Source organism: Plectropomus leopardus, chromosome 9 (assembly GCF_008729295.1).
Source record: "Plectropomus leopardus isolate mb chromosome 9, YSFRI_Pleo_2.0, whole genome shotgun sequence".
NCBI classification, from domain to species: Eukaryota; Metazoa; Chordata; class Actinopteri; order Perciformes; family Serranidae; genus Plectropomus; species Plectropomus leopardus.
Window position 1 is genome coordinate 4,732,801 of NC_056471.1, and position 23,753 is coordinate 4,756,553.

The 23,753-nt window shown below is 39.2% G+C and overlaps 1 protein-coding gene across 1 annotated transcript in view; it reads left to right on the plus strand.

Annotated features, from left to right (window-relative positions):
- The first annotated feature begins 1,022 nt into the window (after positions 1–1,022).
- zgc:154054 (Alpha-1,3-mannosyl-glycoprotein 4-beta-N-acetylglucosaminyltransferase B-like) overlaps positions 1,023–23,753 on the plus strand; it is a 28,638-nt gene continuing 5,907 nt past the window's right edge. Inside the window, exons 1-12 of the mRNA XM_042493934.1 lie at positions 1,023–1,356; positions 2,488–2,661; positions 4,725–4,862; positions 5,244–5,377; positions 6,882–6,928; positions 8,261–8,374; positions 10,038–10,113; positions 11,430–11,544; positions 11,712–11,842; positions 12,125–12,232; positions 15,187–15,380; positions 19,419–19,497. Coding sequence (XP_042349868.1) covers positions 1,266–1,356; positions 2,488–2,661; positions 4,725–4,862; positions 5,244–5,377; positions 6,882–6,928; positions 8,261–8,374; positions 10,038–10,113; positions 11,430–11,544; positions 11,712–11,842; positions 12,125–12,232; positions 15,187–15,380; positions 19,419–19,497 — 1,401 coding nt within the window. The 5' untranslated portion in view covers positions 1,023–1,265. The remainder of the gene's footprint in view (positions 1,357–2,487; positions 2,662–4,724; positions 4,863–5,243; positions 5,378–6,881; positions 6,929–8,260; positions 8,375–10,037; positions 10,114–11,429; positions 11,545–11,711; positions 11,843–12,124; positions 12,233–15,186; positions 15,381–19,418; positions 19,498–23,753) is intronic.

A 23,753-nucleotide genomic window follows, 5' to 3' on the forward strand; every position in this document is an offset into this window, starting at 1 on the left:
TGTAGCTTTTAACCAAATTGACCTTCATAGGCTAACAAGAAATACAAACTTTTTGAAATAAAAATAGTAATTTCACCTCACACTTTCACCTCGCCTTAATGCTTAAACAACTACATATTTACCACCCAACACCGTAACAAAATCTTAAGTTAGGCATTAAAATGTACTGTGTAGACTAAGTGAATATACCGTCAGGGTTTTTTCTTACCAAACCGAGATGATAAATTATGAAATATTCTCCCTTTAAATCAATAATAATAATACTAATAATAGCCTACTGTTTCATTAATCACGAGGCAAAGCAGCCTCTCGTTTTTACAAGATAAAAAAAGTGTTTAACTGTTAATACGCTACTCTATAGTTATTTATATTTAGTAATATTATAATCGGTAATTATGATATAAATTATAATTTTGTGACATAGTTTGAATTATGTAATTTTGGTTAGTATAAATATAGTTTTTCCCTAGCATTTCTCTTCTTCCCTAGACATTTTCTCTAGCTTTAAAAAAATACATTTCTAAACCTACTAAGGAAATGACCTGGAAGAAGTACTCGAAAACTAGTGTTTCAATAACATTATAATAGGTAATTATTATATAAATCAGAATTTTTTAAACATAATTTTAAATATGTAATTTTGATAATTATAAATATAGTTTTTCCACAGCTGTTTTCTTTTTCCCTCGACATTTTTCCCTAGCTTTTTAAAAAATACATTCTAAATCTACTGATTTCTTGCAATTTCATTTGTCGTCAAGTTTGTCGTGGCCATTTTTTCCATGTTTTTGAAAGACATCTGACCAATTTACGCAGGGTTTAAAGGTTTGAATACCGGTTAAAAGCGTCTGAAAGCAGCAGTAAATTGATGTCGCTTCAGGTCTCAAAGGGTTAATTCCTGCCTGACAGGACAGGTGTTCTCTCATTCCGCCTGCAGGTGTCGCTGTTGTCCGCGCTCATTCGCCCTGCACCTGTTAGTCCCGCAAGCAGTTTTACAGCATGTTGAAATGAGCTGCCCTCATGAGACCGTTCACACTTGCGGCTCACAGAGGTGGAAGAGGTCAAAGACAAACATGTCTCTGTGTAGTGTGTTTTGACAGAGGGGACAGAGTCTGAGACTGAGACAGAGACTGTTAGCTGTTAGCAGAACGCTGCCTGCACTTCACCTGAGCGGCTCACATCCACCTGCTGCCCGCTGCGCTGGGAACCGGTGTCCGGCGGCGAGTCGGCAGACAAAAACGGACGGACTGTCACTGACAAATGAAATGAGGTTTTTCCCCTTCAGATTTGGATGTCTGCTGGTTTTCGCGTGTGTTGCGTCGGTTACTTGGATTAAATCGATTCCCGGTGATGGAGGTAAGCTGTCAGTGTAACCTGCTGGTAGCCTGCTCATTAACAGCAGCCACTTCTTGGTCTGAAACAACGCTTTAATTTACTTTTAAGCGACTCTGTGTTTCCACTAAAACAGCGAGAAACCAATACATTTATCAAGAAGTTTGTATCAGTCGACAGTGTAGCTGTTTTTGAAAACTGTCAAACTTTACCAAGACACAGAAACTACTGTTTGACACTGCTCGCGACTGTGGTAGATGTTCTGAAAATATAGGCTCCATGCAAAACAAGCATAAGGTACCACCACTCCCGCAGAGACAGCTTCTCTTTCCTTTCTTTTTTTTCTTTTTAGGGACCTTGAGTTCCCTTTTTGAGGAAAGACATGAGCATAAGTAATCACCTATTTGGCTCTAGCTGTGGTTAGAGTTAGAATTTTTTTTTTCTTCTTCTTCTTTGATACATGCCATTTGTGCACTTTTGTATATTTTATATTTTTGTATATATTGATATTTTATATATTTTTTCTGTACACACGGCTGCTGTTACAAGTTAATTTCCCACAAGTGGGATAAATAAACGTGTCTAAGTCTAAGTCTAAGTCTAAGTCTAAAAGAGAACCCCAGGAATGAATCCTAAAGATTGTTGGAACGGTGGACTTACTAACTAGATTACCAGCAAAAGTAACCAGGACGGTTTGGATAAGTTTTATTTTGAGGTTTTAGTTTTTAGTGTGTTAAAAGTGTGTTTTATGATGATTTAATGAGGTAATTGCATCTCCTCAGACCAAAAGGCCAAAAAAAAGTTAAATTCCATAGATGTGCAGTTGTATTTATCTGTTTAATTTAGAGATAGGTTTGAGAGTATTACTTTTCTCAATAAATTATTTAATTATTATTAATTTTCCAGAGTTATTATTATTAAATATTATGAAAACCTGCAAGTAGTAAGTGGTCAGCCGCCTGAGGGTGTAATGATGCACACTTTGTATATCGTATACCCGTACCCGGTGAAAGTTCAGGAGGTAATGAAATACAATTTACATACCACCCAGTGGTACTCTTGGAGTGCAGAGTGGAAGTACGGAGCAGCAGGCAAACAGAATTAGAGATCCATCTGATGAGACACAGTGATTAATGCTTCCCTCTCTGTCTCCAGGTTCAGCAGCACCATCAGACTTGCAGACTCTGTACAAGCGTCTGCTGGTGGCGGAGGAGTTGGGAGGGCAGGTCAGCAGGGATCTCAGCAACATCCTCGAACATCTGAAGAACAAATCCAGAGCTGCCAACATCACCAATCTCACCAGTAACACCACCAGCAACACTGCCACAGGTGGGGTTCTTACCTAAAGCAACAAGCATGTAATGGGCAGGTGAATTTATTAACCTTAAAAATACATTTCTATTATATACTCCAAGGTGCTAATTGTTCACCTATTTAAACCCCCTGCAGAACTCTTCCCATGACAACTGATAAAATTTCAACAGGTGACATAATGAAGTGCTGCAGGGATAACGTTTTTTTTGGAGGGTCATTGGATTTTGGATTATTACCTCTGTGACATTTAACATCAGGCTACCTCACCTCACTAAACTGCTGCATTTTGCACACTTAGTTTTCACACTAATGCTGCTGCTTTATGGAGATGTGCAATCCAGTGCATTGCCAACAACACGGTCCTGCAAATATTTCACAATAAAAAGCCTTGAGTGAAGGCATTGTGTTGACACAAATGTTGTCATGGGGCTTTCTTTTTGAAATGGAAACAGGGAGCTAAAAAGATATATCTTTATATACATGTGTGACAGATATAGATATTGAAATTGTAGTGAAAGGTAGTATGACGTCAATATGATTTTCTTAAGACCATTCTAATTGCCTGAATCTCTATAAATCCACTAACATTTGGCCTTTTAATGCAATTTTCACCCAAATTAAATGACTGTAGTAGTCATCAATAATTATCAGCACCGGCTGTGATTGGCATTGATGGAAACACAACACCTCAGTGGATGCACTTATTTCAGCTTCTTCACCAGCGAAATGCAATGGCACACCACTACAGAATACCATCCTTCTCTGCCTGAGCAGCGCTCAGACATTGCATTACAGATCATTAATTCAAGTGGCAATATATATATATATATATATATATATATATACAGTATTGTGCAAAAGTCTGAGGCCACTTTGAACTTTCTTTTAGCAAGGTTATAATGACCATTTGTACTTATTTCTCAGTAGTTTCCTTTACTAAAATACAACCAGTATACAGTATTAAAAATGCAAACGTTTCAGAATGAAATAACCTCATCAGGCTTCAGTTGCAAATATTTACTGTGACCTCCATTTCCACTTAGCATGTCTTGAACTCTCTTAGGCAGGCAATATGAGATTAACAATACTAATCATCTGGTGTATTTAAACCAGGTTGCATTTAAGACAGCTCAGTATTGATTGTTTGAGCTACCTTTTGTTATGGTTGTATGATTCCATGTTTCACACTAAATATTGACTTCAGACAGAAGAAGCCATTTTGTTTTGACTATTTTGCTTGTTCTCTGTATTCTTTGTATCTTCATAAAGAGACTAACCAATAAATGTATATATTATATCCTCATGACAACTTTTCTAAAACAAAAAAAAACTATGATGGCCTAAGATTTGTGCACAGTACTGTTTATATATATATATATATATATATATATATATATATATATATATATATATATATATATATATATATATACACACTTTTTATTTCACCAGGTAAAAGACTTGAGATTTAAAATCTATTTTTCCAAGAGCGACCTGGCCAAGAGGGTAGCATAAAACATTGCTACAACAATCAAATAAATGCAAGCAGTCAAATGCAACTGTCACTCATTACAAAGAGTGAGCACAACCTCCATTTAAAATTTAAATACATTAATATGTTCAATATTAGATTTCACTGAGAATTAGAGTAGCAATCACATTGATCAAGATTGCATTTTTCTCAGTCAACTTGAAGTCCCCCATATTATTCAGCTCAGACAATTTCACATCCTTCTGTAAGTAATTCCAAGAAGAGGGGGCAGCATATTTAAAAGCTTTTTTGCAAAGGTCTTTGCGAACCCTGGGGAGCAACATAGAGAGAATATCATGTGAAGCAGGCTATATTGTTTTTTTTACTGTGTGTGTATATACACAAATAAGAGAGAACCAGCCCATGTAGACTCAGAGATAGACCGAGAAGGCCATTAAGCAGTAGCATAAAGTGCACAATGGTGTGTGCGGTTTCCACAGCCAGACAAAGACTGGAACGTAGTGAGCCCAGGACAGAGCCTTGATGAACTCTACTGTATGTGTTATGCCTGTGTTATACCTCCTCTCCCCTTCCCTCCCATGGACAGAAACAATATGGCAGCAGAACGCCAATTCAGGCCAGCAGACATTCCTCCTGCCGAATATTTACCTCTACATGCCCCACCTCAGACAACATCCACACAGCCTGCTACCCAATGTAGTCCTGGGACAGGGACGCCAAGGAGGTATGGAGCACTCAACACTTTTACTAAAGCATAAAACCCTCAAGACTCTTTGTGTTTGAGCTATGTTTGTGAAGGGTTCATGATTTTCTTTTAGCACCAAGTTAAATGGAAAATGTAAAAAAAAATAATAGCTGTCTTTGTATCGTGAAAGCAAATTAGCCAGAAAAACACACACACACACACACACACACACACACACACACAGTTGTGACATTTACACACTCTCACCTCACAGTGCGGTTGTAAATTATGTGGGAGTGAAAGTGATTCAAATGAATAGAAGCCGGTCTCAGATCCCAGCACTGTTCACTGATGCTCTGTTGTCTTTCTCGTGTGTGTGTGTGTGTGTGTGTGTGTGTGTGTGTGTGTGTGTGTCCTCAGTGTCCATGGTAATGGGCATTCCTACAGTGAAGCGTGAGAAGCAGAGCTACCTGGTCAACACACTCAGCTCTCTGCTCTACGGCCTGACGTCTGTGCAGCAGCAAGATCTCCTTATTATTGTTTTTGTTGCTGAGGTTAGACACACACACACACACACACACACACGGGCCTTAACTCTTAAGCCTTTTTTTCCTACTTTGGACATTTTTGGAATGTAGTTTCTTTGCTTTCTTGCAGAGAGTTAGATAAGAAGACTCACATCACTCAAACACCACTCCAGCCATCAGGCATTCACCTTAGCTTGTAGTTTTTACTTTTCAGTTTTTGTATGGATTAAACAAACTAAATACTTTGATGAGAACATGCTAATCAATAAGCTTTAGCTGCTGGTAGGACGATTTTTTATATTTCTTTACTTAAGGTAGATCCAGACTAGCTGTTTCTTTATGCTAAACTAACCTAACCCCTCTGCTTGATTTAGTTTCATATTTAGTGTGAATACATAAAGAGTGGTATCAATCCTTTCAGCTAAGCCTTAGCAAAATGGCAAATAAGCATATTTTCCAAAATAGCAAACTATTTCTTTAAAGACAAATATGAACCTGGCAGGGTAAGCAGATTGGTTTGATTTTTTTCCCTGCCCTGTATAGTTATTATAGTTAGGATTTTTTTTTAAGGTGGGAGTGTATAAAAAATAGAAAAATACTTCACATAACTTTTAAGTATCTAACTATGATCATTTTAAATATAGTTGTTCCTTAGCTTTTTTCATTTTTCCCTGCAGAGACCCAAACTATCCCTTTAAGTTTTACCCAGTGTCATAAATATCTGCCAAAATATGAGTGTATAAACGGCTCTTTGGCTTGGATTTACTGCCACTGTATTACGAAAAGCACACCACAGTGACTGCTGTTCTGAACTCTTCATAATTTAACGAGAACAACTCTCAGCTTTCCCACAACATTATCTGTCAATTGCATCTCATAAATCACAATCAATAACAGAAGCCTGGTCAGCACTTTTTTCCTCCTGCACCTCCACAAAATAACCTTTGCTCCCTCTTTTACTTTCATGCTTACACATGTGCTCAGTAAAGTCTGACACAACACTGCCAGACAGTAACTCGGTCTATTCCTCCTCTGTCCCTGATCACAGTCATCTCAGTCTTTTCAATTTATTAAGGCTAATGAATACCTGTAGCCATTGTGTGTCATGTAATACAGTGTAAACATTTCAAAATCACCTCAAGCAAACAAAAGTAACTCAATCTGGCATGATAACAAAAACAACACTTCTTCTGCCTTTGACCACCTGTCCAATGAGTTTCAGTGGTGGACCACAAATTTAAAAGCTTGGCGACACAAGTGTGTGTGTGTTTAAGACTATGTTCAGAGGCTACAATGACATGCTCTACTGTGAGTGAATAACACGCTACATCACACCCGTATCCATGAAAACTGGTTATACAAGGTCTGGCCCTAAAGGTCCAGCACAGTGAGACCGTCTCACCTTTTAAAACCTCCATACTTTGTGCATTGTTAAAAAAGCATTCAAGGCCTCCTCTTGGGTATTAAGTCACCACTTCAGAAATCCCCCCATATCACTCACTGTTTTCTTTTTCTCTCCCTGTCACGTCAGACGGATTCAGACTACATCAACAGCACAGCAGAGACCATCAGGAGGAAGTGAGTGACTCTAGATTGCCTCCCGTGGGGCTTTTTCGTTGTTACATCACTGTTGCTATTTACCTTGCTTTCATGTCTTCTCTCCAGTGTGGTTACTGACAGCTTCTTTTGTCTGAAAACCTTATCAGTTAAAAAAACATTTATGCATAAATCTGTTTGGGTAAAAACATATCCTCATTGGTCGCATTATGTTTACTTCTAAGTAGCAGGTTTGTACTGTATGCAAACACACACCAAGCTTATTATCAGCCTGAATTACAAATCAGGGCTGCAACTGAGAATGGCCACCCATCCCACTAATTAATGCCAACCATACCACAGAGCATTGGTTCCCAACTGGTGGGTTGCAGGTCCATTCTGAATGCACCCCAAGTCACTTGAGAATGTGTCAAGTTTGTGAAAAACACACTTTATTTTGAATCACATTGAATTTCTGCCACAATGCTTTTGTGTTAAAGTGCCCTTTCTGTCTATTCCTGTAATATTTTTTTTCTTTGTGATCTAAGCCAATTGGTTGTTTACATTTGGGGAAATAAAATTAAATATGTGGTCATTTGTAATGTGTGGACTGAAACTAACCTCCAGTAGAAATCTGGACCCCTTGACTGGACCAGGTGGGAACCACTGCACTACAGTACTTCAAAAAGACTTTAAAAATACACATTATACACATAAGATTTTGCAAAGACAGGCAATATAGATTCCTTCTGAGATTATTTCCCATCCTGCTCCTGGTGGAAAATGTTACACCACACTCCCTTTAAGATGTATGACATTTTAACAATGTTGTACGTGTCTGCAAAAACATATAACTGTAGAAACACAGGATAAAATGCATCACATGTCAACAATATCATTGTTAATTTGACATCATTATAATCCATAAGAAACAAACAAGTACAAGTTTGCATTTTAAATTTTGGATTTTGTTCTCTCAACTCGCTACCAGCCTCCATTGATTACCTTCACTATTTTAGTGGGAGGAGACTGTGGCAATGAGAGCCAAATTATTTCTAATATGAAGATTTCTCACTAAAATAAGTGCTGATTGGTGGTACAGATACATGGCGAATTAACTACGGACCCTTGTTCACTCCACAGCTCCACCAGCTGCTCCTCTTTTTCACAAAGACTTGTTCACTGTCTTGCATTCACTGTTCACCCTCTGTGCTTGGACAATAGTTCAGAATAAATCTTCATGAGAGATGAGATGAGAAATTTTACTTTTTAAGCAGGAGTCATCTTTCCCATATGATTGATTGAGTTGTTGTGTGTCCTCTGAGTATTTTGCTGGTGAAGTCAGTTTGTTAACCAGCTACTGTTTCTGTGTAGTTTTCCCAAGGAGGTGCAGTCGGGCCTGGTGGAGGTCGTCTCTCCCTCTCAGTATTACTACCCCGATTTCAACAGTCTCAGAGAGACCTTTGGAGACTCCAAGGACAGAGTCAAGTACGTTTACCATTTCTGTCAGCGTTTATTTGAAATGCTAGAATCCTTGCTTCTGAAAACTTTGATATTTCTAACTTTATTTTCATGTATGTCTTTGGTTTGTACTCTATATAAATACACTGATCAAAAATGTCAACACAAACATTTTGTTTTTGCTCCCCTTTTTCACCAGTTTAAGTTAAGGATATATGACTTTTCATGCAATTAGTAGATATATTTCTGTCACAATTTTTTCAAGCTGATTAACTACCATCATTTCTACACAGGTGTGCCTTGGATTGGTCACAATTAAAGGCTGCTTTAAAATGTGCAGTTTGATCATGCGACACAGTGCTACAGGTAGCCTTAGGTCACAGTTAGATAAGAATGCCCCACTAAAACCAGAAAAGGCTTTCCTTTACTGTTTAAGCCTTTAAGGTTTCTGCATTCATATGATAACATTGTGAAAACAATCCTCGTGTACATAGATCTGCAAAAACAACCAAAAACGCTGTAGTATGCATGCCAGGCCAGTAGCTAGCAGTGTGACTTTGTAATGACACACCTAGAGGAACACGCACAGAAGAAGATCAGAACGCCTGCACATTAGGCGTTCTTCTGCAGCAGTGAGTGTAAACAAACAAGAAGACGATGGTGAGAACATGAGATCTGACTCAGTAGAGTCAGCAGCACAAACACAGCTTGGTAGTCCGTCCTTGTTGTTTTTGTTGTCCTCCCTCTTGCACATGGTTGTTTGTCTGAAACATAATGCCCATGGGGGAAGTGCGGCCGTGACGTCACCGCTCTCACAGGATCTGCACACTGCCAGTTTACACAGCAACAGAAGGGGTGGCGTTTTAAAACAAATTACACTCAGTTTCAAAAGATTGCATTTTCAGGCTCCCAAAATGTCAGGTTCTTGTGAATGAAAGGCCAAACCACAGCTAAAGTTTAATGTTTCTTGCTGTGCCGTGTAAACAGCTCCTTAGTTCAGAAGGAGTAATTGGCATGCTGACTGCAGGAATGTCCACCATAACTGTTGCGCCTGAACTTAATATTCATTTCCGTTCCATTTTGCAGTCTCCAAAGTTGTGTCCATTAATTTGACAGTATATCGTGACAAACGTAAAAGTTGGTTACAATGATGAATTGCAAACCATTTGCTGCATCAGCTGTTGGTGTGGCTGCTCTCAGAGGATCACACTGGTGAACACGCTGTATGTGGAGCTTCTGAGCTGGTGTGGCTAACTGTGGTCTGCGGATTTGAGGACTGTTGGATGTTCTGCCAAATTAACGAAAACAACGTTGGAGACGGCTTATGGCATTAAAAATGGTTATTCAGTTCAGCACTGGTGGATATTTCTGAAGGCATATTCTTGTGTGATCGAACTGCACACACATGCTACACATGACGGATGGCTGGATTACACTGGAAAATGAGAAGTGCTTACTAACATGGATTTTGACAATTTGTGAATATGTAAAATTTTAGAGAAATATATCTTTTGAGTGCATAAAAAAGTCTTAGATGTTTATCTTGAACTGGTGAAAAGTGGGAGCAAAAACAAAAGAGTTGTGTATATTTTCTTCCATTATAGATGAGTACCAGTGAATGAATTTGATAATAACTCATCTGTTTGAAGTGCACTTGAGTGTTTGTGTGTGCACCTTGTCTGTCTCTTAGATGGCGAACAAAGCAGAATCTGGACTACAGCTTCCTCATGCTTTATGCTCAGGACAAAGGAACCTATTACGTTCAGGTAGGGCTCAAAGGTCAGAAAGCTATAGATACGTATGTGTTTTCGGTAATATAGGTATATAGACTTTCTTTGAATGCCCACCCAGAAAAAAAATCACTGTGGATGTACAGCTCAAAGTGCAGCCTAGATTGACTGTTTGATGATATTCAAAGGTGCTCCATGGTCAACCATCATAAATAAACACTCTGATGGGAAATGAACATATTGCACGTATTTAACCCTTTGGAATCTGTATTGACATCAATTTTCTTGCGTTGCATTCAGATGCCTTTCACTAGCGTTTAAATCTTTTGAACCTAAATTGGTTTGACTGTTGAAAAAAAAAAAACATGGGCAAAGCAATTAGCAGCTTGGCATTTAAATTACCCGAGAACTTGCTTTTAAAAAAATAATAGTAATAATAAAGTTGTATATGAGGTAAACATATGTAAATGTAAAACCTTAGGCTTCAGCACATTCTGAATACTGTGTTCAACATTTCTGGCTACAAGACGACGTCAACTTATATCGTCATTTGCTCCATGTACACTACTGCATGTGTTTACATGGTGAAGTATTCACTGCTACATGTAGCTACATGCTAACATCAGAGAAACATGTAATATTGGTTGCTGTTGTAAGATTTTGGTTTAGAAGCTTTTATTGGTAAATTTTTGTTAAAAAAAAAAAAAAAGAAAGAAAGTAGGCTTAAAGAGACAGGTGCTAAAATGGCATGTTTCATATACAGGTGTTCAGCACAGACAATATATAAATATATATATATATATATATATATATATATACTGTACATTGGTGGAAACCCAAAATACAAATTTAACCTAAAAAATGAGCCTAATAGTTCCCCTTTAACAGAAACATTCTTCAGGTGGACAACAAGGAATTCATTTAACATTTCCAGCAACAGCCGTTAGTTTAAAACAAACAGAGGTACAGCTGGAGAGTTCTCATGAGCAGCAGTACCCACCGTATTCACACAGATCAAGAAAAGACTGACGCAAATGAAACCTCACATTTCAGCAGAAGAAGATATCACATCACCCACACTCTTTGACTGGCACGCAGAGGCAGACTATAACCACACCAAAAGGGAACTTGGCACCAAAAAATGGAGCTACATCACACTTTGATGTAAACATTTTTATGTCCAAAAATGTTTAATATTGTTTATGTTTTTAAAAAAATTAGACATGAAAACATGGCAAAATAGGCCCAGCAGAAAAAAAGCAGTAACTGTTCAAGGATTTTTGCTATAGAGTAGTCACTCACTCAAACCAAACAGTGCGTGAAAATGAGTTTTTGTGCCCTGTGTTTTCCAGTTAGAGGATGATGTTGTCGCAAAGGCAGGCTACTTTGACAACATGAAGACCTACGCCACAAAGGAGGACTCCAAGCAGTGGCTCTTCCTGGAGTTCTCCCAGCTTGGATTTATAGGTGTGTTTGTGTGTATTTGAAGTATTAGAGTAGAAGGTAAATCCACAAAATGAACCTGCTTTTTATTTTTAATGTATACGGACAATATGAGCTAAATCTGTGTGTGTGTGTGTGTGTGTGTGTGTGTGTGTGTGTGTGTGTGTGTGTGTGTGTGTGTGATCCCCTAGGCAAGATGTTTCGAACCCGTGACCTCCCGATGATAGCAGAGTTCTTCCTGATGTTTCACAGAGATAAGCCCATCGACTGGCTGTTAGATCACATTCTGTGGGTGAAAGTTTGCAACCCGGAGAAAGATGCAGTAAGTCCGTTGTGCCAAAAGGTGACAAACACCTTGGAATAGTTTTGAGAATTAATAATGATAAAAACACAAAATCAAAGCGGTAAATTATTACATAAAAACTTACATTATAGCAATAAATGTGTGTACATAGTAAATTTTAAAAAAGCCCTAAAATAAGTCTAAGAATAGAACAGGAATATAACTCAGATAAGGCAGTCCATAATCAATGTTTTTTTACCTTCATGACGTTGACTTTACAACATTGTTGTGAGTTCAGTGCTGGTGTGTTGTCTCCTCCAGAAACACTGTGATACCCAAAAGGCTTCACTCAAGCAGAGGTACAAACCCTCCCTCTTTCAGCACGTCGGCCTCCACTCGTCTCTGCCTGGGAAGTTACAGCACCTGAAGGTCAGTCCACCTCTGCTCTCTTTCTCTCTCTCTCTCTCTCTCTCTCTCTCTGTGTGTGTGTGTGTGTGTGTTAAAATGTACCTGTGTTACTACACCATGATGAAAGATGAAATGACATCTGTACATGTGGCCATGGCTGCATTTTAAATCTTTCAGTTTAATTCATAATGCTGAAGTTTGGAAGTAGTTCATTAAGAAGTGAGGCTATGTGATTTCACGTATCAGTTACAGAATTTCCATGATTTTAGAAAAAGTCGAATCATTGAGTTAGTCTGACTAAAGACAGACTTTTAAAGTACATGTAAACATGTTAGTCTGACTGAAATCACTTTCATCTGTCCAATAAAGGTTAAAAATGCCCCCAGAAAATAATCTTAGTTTGTGTGGCGTTGTACTCAGTTTTTGCATTTTTGAGTTCCACTCCCAAACCTTGAACTCACATGCAGAGGAAACAGGGCATGTCTTCTCTGTTGCAGCTACTCATTGTTCATTAGACTGGATACAATTTCAATCAGGAGGGATTTGGTTCATAAGCTCAGATATTCACTGTTTGTAACATAAATCAGGGTGATGACAGAGACCACCTGAATCTTAAGATTATAAGAATAAAAAAAAAAAAAACAGTGTCAGGAGCTGTAAGACGGTAAGATACAAGGGCAGTAGATTACCTCCTGTGGGTAAAACTGGGTGGAACCAAATGATATGAACCAAAGGGTGTTACTGTCTTAAACTGTAAGATAAATGGATCACAGCTGTCTCTGTGATTAAGCTGATGTAAATACTGCTATTAAAGTGACGAGTGATTAGAGTCAAGGTGGAGTTCTGTGGAAGTCACGCAGGTGGATACAGGCAGATATATAAAGACATACAGATACAGAACTGTTTGGCTTCAGACCATAGACGGTGTTTACAGATGGACGACGTGTCTCCACTTCCTCCAGATGTACAAACATTAAGTCAGAATATCCCGGAAAAGGCTGCTGGTGATTTTTTTTGGAGCCAAACTCTGCTCAAACTCAGTAACTATCTCTCTATTTTTTTAACGAAAAATTTTTTATGGGCTTTTTTGGCCTTTGTTAGACAGGAAAGCTATAGCGTTAAATGGGGAGAGAGAAAAGGAAAGACATGCATCAAACCTGCCCAAGGTGGAATCGGACCCACAGCTGCTGCAGTAAGGTTCATTACAGCAACAACATGTTGAAAGCATTACTACCAACATGGCGACATAGGAGTCTGGACAGACACAGATTTTAACTGCAACTTGAGTGGTTGGTGGAGGCATGCAACCAAGATCACTCAATGAGGATATTGTGAAATTCACAGAAAAAAGCCAGACTTCAAGTCCTTCCCATCAGTCAACGTCTTTTTCTCTGGTTTCCTACTTTCCAGCTTCCTCATTCAACAGAAAAGATCAGTGAAACAATGTTCGCCCTTTCAAAGCAATGTACTTTGTGAGTCAGAATCTATGACAATGTACAAACACTCCTGTGTCAAACTTTCTTACTTCCATCTCTGCAATGATAGGGCCACAATCAGAGTGGCACAAGGCACACCACACCATTTTTTGGGTGAAAGCCTGCGCTGATCATAAGCATTGACGCAATGACCAGATTGCTGCATCTTTTTAGTTATCAAATATTACTTTGGACACATGAGACTCTCACAAGGAATACCACCAGCAGGTCGATCACTCAGATGATGTTCAGTTAGTCTCATTTTAGGATGAGCAGAGACAGTTTGACAATGTGGTTCAGCCTAATAACGTTTGATAAAACATTAGAAATTAGTTGAGGCAACATATTGTTCAGATATTTCTTGCAGCTTGCCTAGGGGGACAATAAACGTTAGCTTAGCACAAACCATGTAGAATGCTCCTTTGATTCATTATCACCAACACAGGCCCACTTCTCAATTCATCTGATGAGACAAGAGGAAAAAACTCGAAAGACACTGGGTGCTTTTTGAGTAGAGGTTTCTTTCTACTTGAAGCGTTCAGGGTGCTTCTGCAAAAATGCAAAGCCCTCAGCAACACAAAAGCAGCCAGAAAATCGTTTCTCTCTCATGGAACAACTATTCCAAAAAGCCGCCCCAGGCTGCAAAAATGCCTGATACACCAGATGCTGCAGTGGTCATAAGAGTCCAAAGAAGTGTTTGTTTTAGAGGTGGCCTGCACCTTTGACTCTAGCTTAGAGGAAGCTTTATGACCAAGGTCATTAAATACCAACCACTTCTTAACACCATCTCATAACTGGTCATAGGTGCAGACTTCTTGTTTTCATATTTGACAGCCAAGGACATGCACTTACTGATGTTAAAGGTGGCTAAAATGCTTGATGCTGCGTTCCATTGTACTCAGAAAAACGACTTCCAACACGAAAAAGTGCAATGGAACGGCCATTCAAGTCAGGATTCCAAATCAGAAACTCCAATGTTGCAGCAATATGGCAGTACATACGGTGCATGGTAACAGAATTACCTGTTAGTCAATTTTTACTTTTATGTAGTGTTCGTGTTGTGACATGTTCTATAACAACTTTTATTGGCATGTCCATTTTCATGCAGTTAATTTGTGTTTGATAGAAGTCTTTGCGAGCATGTAGTAGCCTACTAGCCTGCTCCTCCCGTCTCAGTTAGTTACCTAATCAATGAATCTGCATGGAGCCGAATTGGAATCAGAAGTCAGAAAAGTGACACAGAGTTACAGACTTCTCGGCTTGCAATGGAACGCAGCATAAGCGAACTACTGTGCTGTATTTGCTAATATTCAGCCGACATACATGGCAGAGACACTGGTACTTATACTCCTAAGAACTGAGTACTGTGTTTTCTTATTGTGAGGACTTGTGCCATTGGTTCTGTGAATGCATGTTATTGCACCTTTAATGTTTGTGTTCTTTCTGTATGGAGAAAAATAAATTGTTAAAATGTGTATGATTGTCCGTCCCTCCCTCCAGGATAAGGACTTTGGAAAGCAGACTCTGTTCCAGGCCCACAGTAACCCAGCTGCAGAGCTGAGCAGCAGCCTCAAACATTACCAGCAGCACAGTCTGAGCAGGGCTTACAAAGGAATGGACTTCTTCTGGGCATTAACTCCCGTCAAGGACGACTTTATCCTTTTCAGCTTTCCCCAGCCAATCCACATTACCAGGTCAGTTTGAGATTTAGTTTTAAAAGTTAACAAGACAACTTTTAAAACCCTTTTAAGGTCAATAATCTCATTTTGTATAATTTAGATTAGAAAAAAATACAAAGGGTTCTGAGATAATTCAGATTTTTTACCACATGGTTTCAGTTTCTTTCATTTATTTTTACAAAATGCCACAATGTAAAAATAAATTAAATAATAAATAATACCATAATACCTCCGACCGTGGCTATTGCTGCTATGGAGGCATTATGTTTTCAGGATTTCTGGTCAATGTCATGGTGACCTCATCTGTGTCATTCTCATGAATACGATTTTTCAAGGATAAGAAAAAGAAAAGATTAGAATTCTGTGACCTCACAGTAGTAATGTGACAAAATGCTAATTATGACAAAATGTCATACAAATGTCAAAAGGGAAAAAATGATGAACTGGTGACATTTCATATCCAAAAGGTCAAAGGTCAGCATCATTGTGACATCATAATTATGTATAAAAACACTTTTCTGGCCATCACTCATTTCATGTCCCCATTGAGGCGACAACCATGGCTTGAGACATTGAGTTTTCAGGTTGTCTGTCTGTCTTTTTGTCATGAACACGATTTCTTAAGAATGCTTTGAGCGAATTTCCTCAAATGTGGACTCCATGTTGAGCTGATTAGAATTTGTTGGTCACCGCCATCATCGTGTTTGCTGACCATTGTTAAATGCTGTAACTCAGGAACAGATGGGGCGACATTTGATACTAATTGGTGACACTACTCCTGAGTGCCCACCATCAAATTTGCTGATTGTGTCAATCTTCTGTGCTGCCGAGGGTAAGATGTGTGTGAAGCATCCATGTTTTCACAGACATGGATATAAACTGTACATGCAACTTGAGGGGTTCAGGAAGGCATACTATGGCAAGCCAAAGTTGCCACAAATTGCCACTTTTAAACCTGTTTTGTTAGAATAAACACCCTTAAAATGCAGCGTTTGGCTGTCAGAACGCAACTTTTTACGCCACACAATGGTTAAACTGCGTGAACAGTGCCATAGCGTACAACCATGAGGTGATAGTTCTGGATGAGGGATGTTGACAGTCTCAGTCTTTTGCTGTGTGGCCGAAGCCTCATTTATAAGATAATCCGTGATGGAATGTAAACGTGGAGGTGACAGACGGTCAGCACACACTGTTACATTCGCATCAATGCTTAAGTCATAGTTTTGCTTTGTGTCAGTCTAGTGCAGTTCTACTGAAGCATTTCATGACTTCTTGTGTTGGATCTATTCAATCCTGTTTGTTTTAAGTGGAAACTGTCCTTGTGTACCCATCAACTAAAGAGACATGTAGCTGTGACACCATTTGTTTGCACCACCCACTCAGTAAACACAATGCAAATACCATTAGACAGACCAGGCAACCTCAATCACCAGCTCTGCATCTTCTACTAAAAGTTGCACCACGTATCAAGTTAGAGCATGCACACTGCTCGCATGAGCAGCGCCTGTCAGGCGTGTCAGCTGCAGCACATCTACAGAAACGGTGGCTCGCCATTTTTTTACGTGACACTCGCATAAGTTGACTCTGTACCGCAGTTTAAAGTCTCTCTCTGTCACAGAGATGAGGAAATACAAAGATGTTTGTTTTACCTCAACTTCCTTGCTTCCCTTTAAACAAAAGCCCTCTGACTGTGTCTCTCGACAGAATGCCATCAGTTGCTGATACAATGCATTTTATTTTGAAACATTTACAGGATGGGGTTGTCAGCTGTGCAGGAACTTGTATAACTTCATAAATGAGAGGAATATGTGCTTATAAATATGAAAATACAGCACTCATATTAGCAGGCAGCGATATGCCTGAAGGCCCAGTTAAGGCTGGACTATTTTGATGCAGAAAGAATGTGCTAGTTATAATTATTTATGTTGGAGAAAAACATTTAAAATTGCACTAATTTTACTGTAAAGATGTTTTGTTGGACTGCTAGATTTGAGGTTTTTAGTGTAACAAAGAGTAACTGTTTTGTTAAGTGACTTAAAGTTTAAATTGTTTTATCCATTTTGCTGTTGTATTGCTAAATGTAGATTGCACTACATTCCTTTTACTTGAACGGAACAAGCTCTTACATTAATTTTATTTTGGAGAGACTTTATATCAGACTGTAAAACAGATTACCAGTTAAGACTGGTAATGCCCTGCAGTGTTTTAAAATGTTATTTTCTGTAAATTTGTTGTTATATTAATCAAGTAATAAAAAAAATGATAGATCAATAAAAAAGAATTGATAGATTAATCGATAAAAAAAAAATAATCGTTAGGTGCAGCCCTAAAGTCGTTTGACCACGAAGACCAACTGTCACATTTTATATGTACAAATGCTGAACAATGACAACAGAGCAGAAATATGCTATGTGTGTATATCTACCTCTCTCTATATATATATACTGTATATACGTGTGTGTGTGTGTGTGTGTGTGTGTGTGTGTGTGTTTCCTTTCTCTTATAAACCCACATAGACCAGCGGCTAGCTTTGTTTTCCCTCCATGCCTCATTTACCCCTTCATCCAGAGCAAGTTTCCTACTCTATCTTGCACCAACATTATTACTTTCATGGATATTTCGTATCATAGCAACGAGACGCAACCAAAGTGTCTCAGCTGAAAAAACACTGCCCCTCCAAAGTACTCTGAAATAGCTTAGAAAAAAGCTTTGGTTGTCACAGGGCTTGATAGATTCATTGTCGGTGTATTACCTACAGTTACGCCTGGAACATAATGCATGCATGAGCAGCACATGACAGCATCCTTGCCGAACTGCAGCGGGTTTCACGCTGGTGGTGTTGTCAGTAGTGACTAGAATAAAACAAAAATGTTAATTTTACTTAAAAACATAGCTATAAATAGTTAAACCAGAGAAACTGATCATTTTGCAGTGCCCTCGAAGCAACAAAAGACCTACATTTCCTAATATGAAGTCTGTTCTTTATTCTGTATTGCATAAACTGACACTGGTTGATGAAAACACACACCGATTTGACATACCATACATACCATAAGCCGCTGTAGCACTGTGGTTCAGTTCTCAGTGAAAGCAGGATGTGGTGAGGTGTGTATGTAGCTTTGCGTGATTCCCTGTGTTAGCCTGCTCCTACTCATCCTGTCTCCTGACATTTAGGCACGCACGTTGTCACGTTATCTCCACGGGAGAATCACGTCACCTATAATGTTAAAAGGAGGGAGAAAAAAAATTGCAAAAAATTGTACATACTACAAAAGAGGAAGACAGATTGGATAAAATCGTCAGGTGATCAGACTGAGCTGTGTCATTAGCTTTTGCACAAAGACTGCAAAACAAAGTCCCTTCTTCATATGGCCTTTGCATTTTTACACAGAACCAAACAACGGCGGCATCATTCTGCTCCAGTGTGTGATTACACACTGCATCACAGCATCCCACAATCAAAAGAGGCATAACGGGTATGACATGTAACACAACAGCATGGGCCTGTAATATAAAATATTGTATATATGCACTTTCAGCACTTTCTAAACAGATGTCAATAACAATCATTTACTGTCTTTGTTAAATGGTGGCTAACCTCTGCTCGGAGGTTAAGGAGCTCCAAAATCTCACTTTTTTCCCAGTTTGGGAACATTTAAAGCTGCTGTTTGTCTTCATTGGGCTGCTATTACTAACAGTTGCATTTTAAATCTCCAGCAGTGTGTTCGCCAACATAATACTTAATCAAAATGTCACACCTCCTCACCCGTGATCACGTCTTTCTAGCTATACGTGTGCTTTACACAGATCTCGACCCCTTTCCACAATTGCACCTTATATACAGAGCAGTGGGGCAGCAGATGTGATATTCCCGTCGTGAACAGGCACTGTAAATGTGGCCACTGTGAAATGACCAGGTCATCATAATGTTTTCGGTCAAAATGCACACCGTCCTTACCGCTCTGTGTCCTGAATCTTACTGAACATCCAGCATGCAGGTGCTGCTTAATTCTGGCAGTACACTTGCTTATTGCACTGTCTTCTTCACTGCAGGTACCTGTTTCGCAGCGGAAATATTGAGACCAGTGGAGATAAATTCATGAACACCACAGTGGAAGTGCTGCCCAGCAATGTGAGTAACCTGCCTCTGTGTATGTGCGTGCGTGCATGTGTGCTCTTTGGTTCCATGACTGCCCTCGAGCACGTCTTGGTTTTCATCTCAGGTGTTGATTCCTCGGGAAAGAGTGGCAAGGCAACAAGAAACACCCACCACAACAAGCTATCTGCTGTCACTCCACTGCCTCCCTTTGGCTGTGTGTGTCTGTGTGTGTGTGTCAATCGACACTTCTGTCACACTAAAGGGGGAAAAGTGGTCATGCCGTGGGTGACCTTTGAGTAAAGTTACATAGACATGGGATCGCTGTGTGGAAGATAAGAGAGAAACCACGAGTCCAGGTCCAGAGGCTTCACATTGCAGGTGAAACGCCAACAGACTAAAGAGTGAACCACTCCTGAGATGAAAAAAATGACAAGAAAAATGGATAAAGTCAATACAAATGAACAAAAATGCATTCAGAATACTCAAGTAGAAAAAGTCAGTCTTTGTGAGCGAAGTGATTTTCCTCGTGATGTCATAATGAACGTGTCAGAACCATTGACAGCATTAAGAAGGCTGAGAGGAAGACCGACATTATTTTGCCATGGTTGCCTCTTTACAAATGAACAACACAAAAATGCGGACATTTGGCCTGTGATAATTTTGCATTGAAACTATTAATACCAGCAGTGATGCTAATTTGGGGCCATTGCAACATTTCAGTGAAAGATTTGATTAGGCTGAGTGAATTTTAGTTCCCTCTGATAAACAGTTAAACAGTGTACCTGTACATGTATAGGGCTTTTAGTGTGAAAGCACGGATGTATAAAGAGAGTCTACGGTGTCTCCATGTTGGATAATGTTCCTCCGCACCATGTCCTTGAGTTCACTGGCTTGATATTTTTTGCATCTTTTATATAATATAGAGTGCAGAGGTCCAACATTGTTGTGGCATTGAATAATATTCACATTGTGTGTGAAAGTCCTCATGACAGAAACAACACTTCAAAAAAATTGTAATAAAACCTTCTCAGCAGAGTGAGTGATACTCTGCAGTCTGCCTTTGTCCTTGGTAGTGACTGAGAACATATCTGATAATGTGGTATGTTCCAAAACGAGGCTACCAGGACACCCCATAATTTACATCGTTGTATATCATTTCTAACATCACTTTCACATTTTAGAATATTGCTATGATATTTCTGTGTCATCAGTTTCTAATTTGTGACTTTATACACATTTATCTCACTTTTTAAAATCCTACAGTAACATATGTCGGGTTGCAGCCACTCGACAGTAATTTGGCTTTTTTTTTTCTTAGTCATCAGTGTTATATAATTGGGGGTGTGTTTCCCGCCCTGAGCCTCTTTAGATAACACACCCACATTAGCATTGACACAGCTAGTCCTGGGGTGTGGACTACAGAGGCCACTGAAACAAGAGCTGCTTTAGTCTTAATGGTGATAGTCTAGCAGCTTTTCAAGTTAGCAGAATGTGTTCCAGCATCAGCAGGAATGATCATGAAGTTTATGTTTTTGTTCTACATACATATACTGTATATACACAGGAGTTAATGCTAAGTCAGTCTATCTTCTCAACATTGTAATAGTGACTTTGACTTAGTGAATGTGGGCCTATTAATAATGGTTAATGATTGCATATAACCACAGCACTGTGATGTGTGTGGCCAGTGTTGATTTCTTTTTGAGCTCAGGCTCACAGGTCTGATAGCTTCAAGGTCAGAGAGCCTATAAAGTGTGTGTTGATGGTAAAAGTAATTTCAGGTTTTCCTCTTATGTGTTGTACACTGCCATGTAGCTGTGCATCTAGGTGGACAAATCATATGGCGACTGACTGGACTTTTTGAAGACAGCATCCACACCAGCTTTGTTGCTTTAAACTAAATTAAAACTAAGGATTTTCAAATCCCACAAAAAAGACCGAAGGACACCAGAGCCATAATGAAATAACATCAGCAGTATATAACAAATCTGAGGCTGCATCCACAATAATCTGTTTGGTTTTTTTTGCTATGATTACGCCTAGCTTCCACACCGCTCTGGCGATCTGGAACCTTTGAAAACACGAATGACACAGTTATAGTTTGAAAACTCCAGGGTTGCGTTTCAGTTTGTAAGGGTGGAAATGGAGACTTTGGAAGCGATGGTACAGACTTGCATGCTCACCACTCAGTAGAGTCTTATCAGTCATGACTTGAGCCAAAACAGTCAAGTCAAGTGAAGTCAATTTTATTCATAAAGCCTATTATCACAAAACACAGTTTGCCTCAGAGGGCTTTACAGCATACGACATCCCTCTGCCCTTAGACCCTCACATCATCTAAGGAAAAACTCCCCAAAAAACACCTATACACAAATATTGGGTTCTGCAGCAGTTGATTATGCCTTTCTTTTTTTTTTTTAAATTTTTAAAGTTTGACATCACAAACAGGCAGAAAGACAAATTAATAAACAGTAGAAAGCAGCATGGAGACCTTTGGAATTGTTACAGTGGTTAATTATTTTTCTATCTCTTACTTATTCTGTCTCTGTCAAACTCAGCGCAGAATAATTTGGGTCTGTGTTTGAGTGCTGCTTGGGCTGAGACAGACAGTATTTTGTGGTGGCGTATCTTTGCATCTCACCGGCAAAGGGACTAAAATTTCTGCATTCACCTGGGGTTTGTGTTTCCATCAGTGCCGGTTGATAAATACCTGTGACTAATGCAGAGGCATTTGACCAGGGTGTGAATGCTGATTGTACACTATTAAAAAGCCAGTTGTCTTTTGTTTTTTGTAAGAGGGAAAGGTTTCTAAGCAGCCAACCACAGAGGAGACAATCTGCTTTCTGTTTACTTTGGCACTGGTTTGCCTGGTGTGTTTGAATGGTCATTTTCATTTTTAAAGACGATAGATAAAACTTGTTAGTGTGGATGTGGCATGAGTTTTCTTTAGAGGGCAGTTTTAGTCACTAATGATGATGCACAACCATGTCAAGAGTCATATCAGTTTTGGAATTAAAAAAAACTATGATCCGTGTCCTTAATCTCCATGAGTATCGTAACTGGCAGTTTAAGCAAACATATGATTAAATTGCTTCAAGACAGAGTTGGAGTTTACTCATACAGTAACCACACCCTTTTGTGGTCTGTACTGAAATGTGATGAATGAATGTGTTTGTAATGGTGTGTTTGCTGAAGAGTTCTATTAAATCCAATGTACACAAACAGCTCAACAGCAAACAGCAGACAGACGCCGTTAGAGACTAGCAGGTGGACATAGTGGAGTATTTAGCAAATAAAGACTCAGATATTTCACTTAGCGGTTGGTGGAGACCAAAAACAGAGCTAAAAGAGAGAAGATTGAATATCAATCAATTGAACATGAACACGGTAGCGTCGTGGTTAGCACTGTTGCCTCAAAGCAAGAGGGTCCCTGGTTCGAAACCCGGTTCGGACCGTGGGCAGGGTTTGCAAAGTTTGCATGTTCTCCCCGTGTCTCCCCGTGTCTCCCCGGTGTCTCCCCGTCTCTCCGGGCTTCCTCTCACAGTCCAAAGATATGCAGCTCAGGTTGATTAGTGACTCTAAATTGCCCTTAGGTGTGACTGTGAGCGTGTATGGTTGTCTGTCTATATGTGTCGACCCTGCGATAGTCTGGCGACCTGTCCAGGGTGTACCCCGCCTTCCGCACGATGACAGCTGAGATGACAGCTGAGCCCCGCCCCCAGCGACCCTTACGAGGACAAGCGGTTACAGAAAATGACTGACTGACTGACTGAGCGTGAACAAGACTTCAAATTAATAATGACGATGCTCTCTTCTTGCTACATGTGTAGATATGCAACTGTTTGCTAACATATTCTCCATACCATTTTAAAGTACCATGTTCAGTTAAAACATTATGACTGTTGTTAACTGTCCACCAGCAGTCAGGTATTTACACTGAAGAGCTTCTCTGCAGGTAGACTCTCTCCAGAACTGTTTCTTTTTTATCAAAAATACCACATACATGGGTGTGCAAAGAGATTATTAACCATAAAACAGTTTAAGTTTCACTTGTTAGTTTGGTCATTGAGGATTATTAATAAAAATGAATAAAATTACTGATGATGGTTACCTCTCACCTCTTACACCTTGTGTTATGATATAAGAAATAATAGTAAGTATAAGTATATAAGAGCACACTCTCAACTGGAACTTTACATTGTCTCAAACAATAATATGTATATATAAATGATAGACTGACATTTCTTGGTGTGTTCTTTTGCCAGCGTCCTCTCTTTCCAGCTACTCAT